This window comes from Pongo pygmaeus, chromosome 9 (assembly GCF_028885625.2).
Source record: "Pongo pygmaeus isolate AG05252 chromosome 9, NHGRI_mPonPyg2-v2.0_pri, whole genome shotgun sequence".
Classification (NCBI taxonomy): Eukaryota; Metazoa; Chordata; class Mammalia; order Primates; family Hominidae; genus Pongo; species Pongo pygmaeus.
In genome coordinates, this window is record NC_072382.2 from 121,487,088 (window position 1) to 121,499,073 (window position 11,986).

The window sequence follows — 11,986 nt, forward strand, 5'->3', positions numbered from 1 at the left end:
AATTTTGTGCATGAAATAATGTTTTGACTGCCTTTGGATTACGACCCTTCAGGAGGATAAGTGTGGAATTTTCCACTTGTGGCGTCATGTCGGCGCTCCAAAAGCTTCGGATTTTGGATTAGGGATGTTCAACCTGTGCCAAGACTCTCTGAAGATTCAGCACTAATAACTCCCCAAATGCATCAGGCATGTAAAACTACAACACCAGGTTATGGCTGCACCATCGAAGGGACAGGAACGTGAATAAGAAGGTGCTATGCAGGGGTGGGAAGAGATTCTGGAAGCAGTCTTGTGAGGACTCCAGGCTTAGGAAACTGTCTTCCTCCATCACCTGTCTGCCACCCGCCAGGAAGAGAGGCTTAGCCACATGGTATAATCACAGACATGGGGCCCGACTTCTGGAATCAGAATCCTGGCTCTGCCACTTACTAGCTGTGTGACCCTGGGCAAGTTACCTAAGCTCTATCTGGGCCTCATTTTTCCATATATAAAACAGGGGAGAACAGAAGTACCTTCCATATGACTTGTTATGAAGATTAACTAAGTGGTTACATGTAAGATGTTTACAATAGTGCCTGGCATCCAGGAATTCTCAATACAAGTGTGTGATTATTATCCTCATCAACGGTTCAAACAAGCAACTGTCTATCCACCCAGCATGGCCTACTCGTCCCCTATGCCAGGCCCTGGAGAAACCAAGCCTTATCAGCAATGGAGCTCCCAGTCTTGTGATGAAGATAAATCCCAGGCCCAAGTGACTGGATAGCAGGATGGAAAGTAATTGGTGGCAGGGGGTGGCATGGATGAGGCGCTGGGGGATTTGAGATGAGAGAAGTTATCCTTAGCTTGGGGGGGCGGGTCATGAAAGCTTCACAATAGAAGTGGCTCTTGACCTCAGTATTTAGATTTCATATTTATGGGAAATAAGCGGGAATGTGGGGAACAGCATGTGCAAAGGCACTGAGGCAGGAAAGCGCTGGGCATGGAAAGCATGGTGTGCAGGGGAGGGCAGTGGGGGACCAGTTAGGGCGGTGCTGTGCCCCCTCAGGTGTGCTTTAGGTGGATTCACCCAAGGAGCAGTGTGGGCAGACTGGAGCAGCAGACTGAGGACGTGCCACCATCCTCCCCTGCAGTGGGACCCACATGACGTGGTGGCAGAGCTGGCTAGGACCAGAGGCACCTCCTCCACTGCCCTTGTCCTAGCAGCTGACAGCATTTGTCCACAAGACACCGGGACTGAGGGAGAGGGTGCATGGGGCACAGAGAACAGTCACAGCAGCTGCCTCCCCAGTCCCATCCGGGGCATGTATCCCAGACCAGCTGCCGGCAGGCCCTCACCAGAGGGGCACTCCACGAGCCCACGCAGTCCTTCAGTCTCCCTTCCTCCACAGCAGGGCAGACTCACATCTGCCCCAGCAGATTGGTGCTCCCACCTCCACTGACTCATTTGGCGGGCACCTGCGAAATCGTGGGCTGACCCATGTGACCTCCCCCATGGGAGCACCCCGAGTGAGACTGTGTGTGCTAAAAGCCAGTTATTTGGGCGTGGTGCTCATTTTCCTTCACAAGCCTGAGGCATCAAGAAGGGACACGCTTGCCTTGGCTCCTGTCTTGTTTTTCATGGCCACATCCTTCAAGCCATGGCGGTGTTGTGATGACCAGCAGGTATGCGGGCTTGCAGGGGACAGACGCAAAGCAGAGGAGAAGGTACAGGCAGAGAGGAGGCTGCTGGGTCAGCAGGCACCAGAATCTGCTAAGAAAGAAATCCTCCTGTCTTTGGTGGGAAGAACCACAAGATGGAATCCAAGGCCCCAGCACAATGACTGAGGACAAGGTACTCAAGCCGGGAGGGGTGGGACTAGGAAGCCCCTGCCAAGGCTACCCGCTGGCTCTCCATAGTGGCTGGCTCTTTCAGCCATCAGTGAAACTCCATCTACAGGTGAGGGGAAATGCTTCCTCTCTAGGGTCCCCAACTCCCTACATTCACTTTTCAGACAGAAAGACAGGCCAAGATTCAGGCCAAGGCTGTTGCGAGGACTCCAGAGTCCATCTCTGGTGCCAGGGCGTATATCTCAGAGCACATCCAGATGTACTGAGTGTGGGAGGCTGTTCTGTCCCCTGTCCCCAAGGGCCTTCCTCCACGGAACGATGATTTGCTGAGCTTCCACCCAGCTCCTCCCAGAGAAGGCCAGCTCCCCAGAACAGCCCTGGAGGGAGCCGTGTCCTTCTCCTCTTCAGGCAGGGGGCAGAACTGAGCATCCAAGTGGGTGGGCAGGACACACATTTCCAGCTTTGGGAAGCAAGCATTCTAGGACTTTGTGGGGACGGACTCCATTTAAGCCCATAGCTTGAACTCAGACTCCCAGTGGGCCATTCTGGTGCCCAAGGCCACTGGCCTGTTTTGCTGCCTGGGCCACGCCCGCAGCTGTGTCCCAACTCCCATAGCTGTGTCCCTGTGGAGCCACCAGCCAGTGGAACTAATGTCCTCTAATGAGATCCAGGCCAGAATGGCCAGGAGGGTTTTATTGTCTGTGGTTTGGTAATGAGACTCCTTGTAAACTGAGAATGAAATTGGGGTCTGTGCTGACCAGAGTGGGTGGGGGATAGTCCAGGAGAGGGCCAGCCCCCGTGCCTCTCTGCTGCTCTGTCTAGTCCACACCTGCTCTCTGCTCCGGGCCAGGCCCACACCCTGGCACTGTGCCTGCCTGTGCCCCAGGGCTCCATGCTCACACCTCAGGGGCCCTGCCCATGTCTCAGCCCAGATACCCAGAGAGAGATGCTCCAGGACACTGCTTCCCTGGCCCCCAGGAATGTTCCATTGTTAGGCATCCTCTATTCTACACCAACCTGGGCTCTGTGGTCATCTCCAGCTAAGCCACCCTCCAACCTATATCCTCAACTTATTCCTCACTTCCCCAGGGAGCTGCCAGGCTCTGCCCCGCTGTGGGGGGAGTGTGAGCTGGTGGTGGCTGGTAAAGTGGAGGACCGTCCCATGGATACTTTCTAACATCCTACTGGCTCGGTTCATCCTCTTCCATCTGTCCATTCCCGATCTTTTCATCCTTCTGGTTTACTGGATTTGCAGTCAGAAGACCCAGTGTCTAATCTGGCCACAACAGCATAAGACGGTGAGCAAATTGCTAAACCTAGGTCTCACTTTCCTCATCTCTAAAATGGAACTAATACAACACTAATGCCATTCACATGGGGCTCCTGAGAGGCTCAGCTGAAACTGTGGCTATAGAGTGCCACAGACAGTATTATGACAATTTGCAAAAGGATTCAGTCTGTAACAGGAGGCTGAAAGGATTTTCTGCCAGTGAGAAGGAGGTGACCCCAGCAGGGATTCTCTACCCATCTGGCTGATACCATCTCAGGGGGTGAGTGGAGTCCTGGAGGGAGGGTGCTGTTGTCCACCTTCCCCTCAAACGTGGAAGTGAAAGAAGGCAGGGGCTGAGTCCCAGGCCCTCTCTATGGCTGCGGCTAGCCTCCAGATGGGCAACGGTGCCCCAGCTGGGCCACAGCCAGGGAGCGAGGCAGGTGCCTGGAGAGCCCTCAGTGACATGCAGCAGAACAAAGGCCGCACAGCACCTGCTGCCTAGGTAGCCCTCAACCACCTCGGCTGAACCTGTGCATTACCCACAGGCGGCCAGGCTCCCGAGTGGGGGCAGGGACTCGCTTCCCAAGTAGCACCTGGCTGGGGACACAGGAAGTGAGGTCAGCAGTGCACAGGCAGCTGAGTGGCTCTTCCTCAAGGGAACACGAGTAGCAGACTCAGAGGGGCCAGGACCATTGAGAGGGAAGGCCTAGGGGATAGAAGTTCACTTCACTGCATGTGCTCACATGCCTGGCAATGTGCTAAGCACTTTTCATACAACATTCTCAATCTCATCTTCACAACCTGTTTGGGAATCTGTATTAACAAAAACCTATTTTAAAGATACGAAAACTTCGGGAGGCCGAGGTGAGCAGATCATGAGATCAGGAGATTGAGACCATCCTGGCTAACACAGTGAAACCCTGTCTCTACTAAAAATACAAAAAAATTAGCCAGGTGTGGTGGCACGTGCCTGTAGTCCCAGCTACTCGGGAGGCTGAGGCAGGAGAGTTGCTTGAACCCAGGAGGAGGAGGTTGCAGTGAGCTGAGATCTCACCACTGCACTCTAGCCTGGGGGACAGAGCGAGACTCTGTCTCAAAAAAAAAAAAAACAGGGAAAACTGAGGCCTATAAAGTGACTTGACCAAGGTCACTCAGCTAGTAATTGGTAGAGCTGGGATTCCAACCCAGGCCAGTGCGCCCCACTTTGCAATCTCATTATGCTGGGCTGCCAAGATGGAGTGATCATCAGGTTGTAGGGAGAGGAAGTGAGCTGTCTGCTGCTCTCCCTCTACCAGTGCCTGGGACCACTGCTGCTCTGCTCTCTCCTGGGAGGCTGTGAAAGGCAGACCTCCCACTAGCCCCCCGAGAATACATACCTATTGCCTCCCCCGCCCCCACCCAGGACAAACCTGGGATAATCAATTGCCCTGAAGATTCTACAATCTGCTGTCAGAAAGTCTGTCTTTGTGTCCATCTCGGGTCTCTCCTGTTACACTGAGTTCATCTCTCCTTGTGGAACGGGGTGAGGTACGGATATTATGTTCCGTGTGTTTTCTCATATCTCTTCCCTTTCCCCATCTCCTAGCCCCCAACAGGATGAGAGAATCCAGAGCTTAAAGAGTTAACTGGACTAAAGGGTGTTATCTCTAGCTCAGGGCATTCCCTCTGCAAGGTGATCCCTGCTCAGATCTTAAGTTACCTCCTGCCCCAGCCAGCACATCTGCTGCTGGCTCTGCAGACCTGGTCTCTGTGGACAGGGGTGAGCATCATGGGGAAACGTTTTCCAGTTCGGCTTGGGCACGGGGTGCTGGGCTCCCAGGACCACCCTCTTCCCCACTCCTTGTCCCTTATTCCCACTTCTTTTTCCAATAAGGGGGCTCCTGCTTTCTGCTGCAGGAACCCAGGATGCTTCCAGGCACATGTATGTTGCCCACCTGAGCACACACAGCTCTGCAGGGCCCTCATGGAGGACCAAAGCTCATGCTCACGCCCTTTTTAAATGCCCAGAGTATGCTACCTCCCCTCCCCACACACACCATGGTTCTTTTCCTTAAGTACCCATGTAGGAAGCAAAGATGCCAAATTAGGAGCTGAAAAACTGCCTCCCTTCGCCCCTCCCAGCCATTCATGGATCATGAGAATGCGTGGGGCAGGCTAGGCCCCAGGTAATGCCAGGTTCCAGTGCTGCTATGCCTGCCAGGGAGACAACAGAAGGCTGACAAGAGAGGAATATCTCTCCTGGTGTGGTCAAGGTCTTCAGCATCTCCCTGCGAGGAGGCAGAGGCCCAGTCTAAAGCCAAGGGCAGAACAGAAAAAGGAAGCAGCATAGAGGCTTCCCACCCTCCAAAGGACCCGGTAGTGTGTCCTAGAAGAGCTAACCAAGGGCAAATCCTAGGCGCCCTCCCAAAGTCACCCTCACCGACACTCTGACACATCAGATAGGCATTCTCAAGTCTGGACCACTCACAAAGTCCTAGTCAGAAAGCTCTAAGCAGTCAGTTATATGTGAATATACATTTGATGTTATACATTTATGGCCCTAGTCCCATAGTGACCCACAGACACAAGCACATACACCTTCTACTCCTAGTCCCCATAGATGCGCACATGCACAGTGAACGGCAGATCACCAACACAAACACACAAAGCCCTGTATACCTGTGTGCACACACACACTTTATACTAAAGGGGAGACCCTATGCAGACTGTCAGAAATGTCAAGCTTAAGTTCCACAGCTGGCTCATGACCATTTTAGCCTGGCACACTGGCTAATGTTTAAAGTTTTGTTTGTTTTTTTTTTTAAATCAGCAAAACAGGTGAATATGCTGACACCTCTCTGTCTGTCTGTCTCTGAGGTAGGAGGCATTTAATTCACCAGGTTAACCAGGAAAAGATACAGTCGGAAAAATCGAAGATACGTACACACCTCCCTTGGGTATTTTCTGTTTGTGCTGAACAATGAACATTAGTCAGCTGCTAAACAATGGCAATATCATAGACACAGCAACTGGAACTGACCCTCTGCCCCCGAGCCTGGCCCACTTGCTCAGTCATCAGCACTAGGGTTCTGGCCGGCTCAACCATCCTGGCAACATACAACAGAGTCTGGAGGTCAAACAGTAGCCAAGGTGCATTCATTGTACAAAGATGAGTGGCTGAGAAGGGAACCGATAACACTCTTAGCCTCAGCCAGCCTCAGGCAACAAGGGCTACCTGTCGCATATGCTCAGAAGTTCAGGTTCAAGAGATGCCTTCAGGGCCACTCAGCCAGGGCAACTGGGCCCAAGCTCTGCCGTATCTCCTCTTCCCCTCCAGCCTTGACTACGGAGGCCTAGAATCCAATTCCAAGGCACTCCACAGTGCTGCCTTATAAATGGGTAAGGAGATTCCCATTTACACATGCTGCAAACCCCAGGCCAGCAGAATTGGTTTTGCCATAATGCCTTGCCCAGCAAGCTGAAGCACACCACTGTATGTGAGAAACAGAGAGAGAGGAAGGAAAATAACCCAATAGCCCTGACACTTGGAATTTCAAAGACCACATGGCAGCAGGCTCTGCACAAGCTGCAGAGAGAGGCTGCAGAGAGGGGTGTGCTGTGACCCGACAGGTCTTCTGAGGGTGTGCATGACACCTGGGGTGTGTGTTCTCTTTCCAGACAAAAGGTGTGGGGAAGCCAATTAGGGAGGGTGTGGTATAGGTGGGACAACAGCTCAATGCACCTGCTTCTCAGGCAGGTCCTCTGCCTCCTCCTCGGGCTCCCCCTGTCTCTTTTTGGGATGTAACCCACCTGCCTCACTGACCCTGTCCTCTAAGTTAACAGGAGGAAACCGTGGATTGTCATCTCAGGAAACAGAGGCCTGTGGGGCTTCACCACATTGCTTAGAAAAGTCTGTGTTGTTGAAAACATACTTCTGTGTTTACACTTCAATAGCCAGATTGGGAGTGTTTTGAAGTTGGGGGCAATCGCACACACTCCAGGCCCCTCCCTCTTCCTCTCCTCAAACACCCAGACCCAGCTTCCCTGTCACAGCCCAGGAAAACCCTGAAAAGAGCATCAGACTGGCAAGTCCCTAGAGAGACGCTATAGCGGGCAATGGGGAGGAAGCCAGCAGGTGATGCAAAGTAGGGTGTGGGCTTGCAACTTCTGGGCCAACCAGCCTCCATCCAAGTGTCAGACTGGGCACAACTGTATCCACTTGCCTCCCTGCACCCGTGGACCCTAGAGCAAGCAAGCAGAGAAGGTACCAGGGGCCCAGCCACTGGGCAGAGGAGCTGGGCGGTCCGGGAACTTTGGTGCACGGATGCTACCCATCAGTCAATTACAGTCAATGGAAGAGCATTTATTAAGTACCTCTCTCATCCCTGGTTCCTTTCTCTGCATCCCACCCTTTCATGTAGATTTTTGGCAGGGGTTGTATCCACCTTGAGCCAGGTGAGTTCACCTCCCTGCTCCCACTTCCTGAGTGGGTGGAGCACAGCAGGCCTCTAGCCCCCAATGAAGGAATTAACCATGAAGGGATCACAAAGCTAGGGAAAGAGAATAACAAAAGGAGGGAGAATGGGGTGAGTTCCTTCCCCTTCTCCCAACCCTTCCCACCACGCTTTGTCCATCCCAGGATTACGTTAACCCCTAGTGTGCTGGACCAACCAGAGCTCTGGGAAGCTCTCCTTTCTCTGGGTTCCGGATGTGGACATATGTAATTGAAGGGTTCCTGGAAACTCAAATCCCCGTGGCCAGGCAAGTCCTAGAGCCTGAACTTCTGTATCTCTGGCTGGCTTCCCAGGCCATCCAGTGTGAGAAGACCTCTCACTCTCACCAAGACCACCCTCTGGGGGCAGGGTGGGCAGTGACACCTGTGAGCCCTGGATTTTCCCCACCCCCCACAGCCAGCAGGGCAGCACCCCAAGCTTCACGGGTGGAGGCACCCCAGTACTGGCTTTCACAAACTGCTTCCCAGACATCCACCACTCAGCGAGATTGGCGGGGCCCTCGTAGTGAGCTGGCTGGCAGCAGGAGAGGCATAGAAGGGAATGAGGCCAGGCTTCTGCCTTCCAGGAGTGCACCCTAGCCCCGGAACTAGGCAGCCAGACTGGTCCCTCGATAACAAACTGCCTGGCCATTCTGCGGCAAAGCACATTGCAGGAACTCGGGATCTAATATTCCTGCCCCACGAGGAGATGGTCTCTGTACACTGGCCCCCTATTCTGCTACCCCAAGGCGGGGACCACGTGCTCCAGTCAAGATCCGCCCCCCTCCCCAAAATCCCATGTTGCTAGAGCTGCAGGTCGTCTCTGGTTTCTACCCAGAGAGCTGGAGGAACTCCCCACACCCCTTGACCCACGCTTGGTGTTCAGTCAGCCGGCGAGCTCGGCAGCTTCCCCAGGGACACAAAGGGTTAAATCCAGGCGAGGGGACTCGGTCGGATTTGCCTCCTAAACGCATTTTCCAGTTCATTCCCCAGCACAATACGCCTGGGCTGGTCCCAGCCTCCGTCCCCACCCCACTCGTCAGAATGGGCCACCAGGGCCACCCCGGGGTCGGGCGCGAGGTTAACCCCTCGGCTGCCGGCAGACCGCACCTCGAGGAAGGACACGCGGGGCACCCTCGGGAAAGTGGGTCATGCAGCTACTTGGATGGCAGGAAGCCCGCGGTGTCTCCTCCAGGGAGAGCCCCCAGAGCTGGGAGCAGAGTTCCGAGGGGGAGCCCGGTCCCGCGCCAGGCCGGGAGGAGGCTGCCCCGGCCTCATCCTCCAGGAAAGGAACCGCAGGTGAGCGAGGAGCCGCCTCTGCCGCAGCAGCCGACTCTCCGCGCCCGCTGTGGGGCGGTGTGGGGCGGGAGGGGGCCCGAGCGTCCTGAGCCGTCTGGCAAAGGGGCCGCCGAAAGAAACGAAGCCCCCTCGCCATACTCCAAACCCGCAGCTCCGAGACTGACGCCCTCCCCCGGGGCTGTTGTCTCCCACCCCGAGACGGTGATTACGGTGATTATTTTGCATTTATGTAACACGCAGTGTTTCCAAACTGCTTCCCGAGCAGAGAGCTGGTTATTAAATAAATAGAACGCTATTACTATTATTATTTTTTGTGAAGAACTGAGCGGAGAAAGTGCTTTCATGCTACATAGAGACGTTCATCCGACTGCTTCCCTGCAGGGCAGGCGGTTCGGCTTCTCAACCTCTTTCTCCGCCGTGCCACCTCCCACCCCTTTTACCCAAGCCGTGACCCAACTTTTCTAGCTCCTTTCACTCCCCACAATCCAGTCGTGCCCGCCATCCGACTCCCAGCCCCGGGGAGGCATTGGATGGGGGTGGGGACAAGCAGAGGTGAGCGCTCTTACCTGGGAGGAAGAATGCGGTCAAGCCGAGAGCGAGTCCCCACCAGCGTCCAGCTGCGCCCGCAAGCCCCATCCGAGCCATCGGGGGCCGGGGGTCCTGCGAGAGGGGCGGCAAGGGCAGCGCTCCTCGCGAAGCAGAAACCAGCCCGGAAGATGAGGGAAGATCGCTGGCGGTCGGCGGGCCCTCGGAGGATCCAGGTCAGCCGCAGCCGTCGGCCGGGGCGGGGTGGGCTGGGTGGGATCCGCGCGGCCGCAGTCCGGGCCCCGGGCCGCCGCCGGCTCAGAGGCTCGGCAGATGCCCGCCGCAAGTTGCACGAGTCATGCCCCTTCGCCTCCTCCGCTCTCCTCCCGGCGCCGGTCCCCACCCTCTTCTTCCACGCAGAGCGGGGCTGGGGAGAGGGACCCACCCCCGGCGCGCCCGGCTGCCCGTTTGCGCGGCGCGGGCTCCTGGCCCCGGCGCGCTCACACCCTCCCGCTCGGCTCCAACTTGCAGGCGTCCATGGCCGGCCGTCCTCCGAGGGTGGCGGGACGCACCCGGGCGGCGCGGAAGGCTCGGGGCCCAGGCGGCGGGCGCGGGGCTCGGCGGTCGGCGGCCCGGGTGGCTCTGGCTGCGTGGCCGGGCGCGAGGAGAACGGGTCGGAGGCGCCGCGCGTCCCAGCCGCCGCCGCTCTGCCGGGTGCCGGCGATCCGCAACAATGTGGAGCCGCGCTCGCTGCTCTCGCTCTCTTTCTCTCACTCGCCGAGCTCCAGCCTCTCACCCGCTCGCCCGTGATGTCAGCCAGAGGGGAGGGGTTAGCGTTAACCCCCTCCTGGTCTCGATGCGCGCCCGCCGGGGCCCGGTCGGAGCCCGAGCGCACGCGCCTTCCCGACCGAAGCAGAGGCGGATCGCGAGCGCGGGCCGCGGGGTCCGGCTCAGGACCCTCGCTGGGGAGCTACCCCTCGGCCGCCTTCCAGCTGGGGAGCCGGCTGGAGCGCGGGCTGCCCTCCTCCTCCGCTGACAAAGGCAGGCAGTGACCCCTAGCGGCCGGCGGCGCCGAGGCGAGGAGGGTGGGGGTGGAGGTAGGACGGGGCCGGGGGCGGCGGTGGAGGAGAGGGCGGAATGGAGAATCCCGGCTAGCAGCGTCGGAGCTGGCAGGGCTTCTGCAAGCCCTCTGCTCCCACCCTGGCCCCATTTCACAGACGAGGAAACAAAGGCCCAAAGAAGAGTTCCGCCCGGGACGGAACGTGGCAGAGCTCGCAACAGAACCCAGTCTCCGGAGATCCCTCTCCTCTGCACCACTTGGACGTTCCACTGAGAGGCAGCGGTGCGCGGGGCGACGGGGAGCTGCCAGAGAAGTCAGTGGTGGGCATGAGTGGGTGAGACGGGCCCACTGAGGTTTCTGGTAGAGTTTCTTTTCTAATCCCTGCTCCTTTCGGGGATTCCTTTTCCAAAAATTGAAGCACTCCGCGCCCCGCCCTTGCCCAAACATAGCCTGAAAACGAGCTCTTCTCCAGTTTCCAGGACCTTAGTTTTTAGAGATTTGTGGGATTCCCGCGAAAGTGGATCGTCCAGTCAGTGTCCCTGGCAGGGCAGGGACTCTCCGCCCCATCCCGTTCACCACCCACCACATCCGGGTGTGGTAGGATTTCTGCCAAGGCGACTGCGCCCTCCGGCCCTGCCTTGCTCCCCTTACTCTGGTCCTCCTATCCCCATCCCCTCCCCCTGGGGGAGGAAGACAGACAGAGTTTCCCACTAAGGAGAGCCGAATTCTCCCCAGACCCTGGCCGGACACTGCTCCCTCTACCCTTTGCCCAGCCCTCTAGGCTGGCAGGAGCAGAGGGGAAGTGGCTGTTTCTGATAACATGTAAATTCTGGTTCCTCACTGGAGAAGGGGCAAAGACAGCGCCATATTCCCACTGCCTGGAATCCGGCCCTGGAGTATCTCGGTTTCTTGCGGAAGTAGTCAGATCTGGCATTCTCATGAACACTCACCCACTCACTGTATGGTCTTTTACATTTAACAAATGTAACCTGGGCTTTCTTTGTATCAAAACACAGTGCCTGGCTCGGGAATACGGAGACATCATCATTGCCCTGAAGGAACTCAATCTAGTTGAAGGGTGGGGGAAGACAGACGTAGAAACGGATGTCGTAAACAAATATTTAATATGGGATTGTGTGGGTTTGGTGGGTCACAGAAAAAGTGCCCAGTTTAGCCCGGGGTGGGGTCGGTGTAAAGGCTTCAGGGAAGCGAACACAGGGTCTCGGTGAGTCATCTATCAGACCAAGGTAAGTGCTGGAGGGCAGAGACATAAAAGAGACTGGATTTAAGGTAGAGGGTCAGCACGAGCAAAGGAATGAAGGTAAGCGATAGTTAGGTGAGTAGGGGGCCCACAAAGGGTTGACTGGTAGTAGCCTGAGCCTAAGACTTGAGGAAAGGAGAGGTCTGCAGATTCCTGAATCATGCTCGGTAGCCACTAGGAGGGTTTTAAACTGGGGAACACGCTATCAGATTTAGTTTGTGGCAGCTGGGAATCTCCCATCTGGCTGCTGAGTGCTTTAAGGGCCAGGGT

The 11,986-nt window shown here is 56.4% G+C and overlaps 1 protein-coding gene across 2 annotated transcripts in view; it reads right to left on the reverse strand.

Annotated features, from left to right (window-relative positions):
• Positions 1–9,568, reverse strand: part of NECTIN1 (nectin cell adhesion molecule 1) — a 94,502-nt gene extending 84,934 nt beyond the window's left edge. For both annotated transcript variants that reach the window (XM_054438541.2, XM_054438540.2), the window contains exon 1: positions 9,437–9,568. In XM_054438541.2, the coding sequence (XP_054294516.2) occupies positions 9,437–9,515 (79 nt within the window). In that variant the 5' untranslated portion in view covers positions 9,516–9,568. The remainder of the gene's footprint in view (positions 1–9,436) is intronic.
• Positions 9,569–11,986: the final 2,418 nt, after the last annotated feature.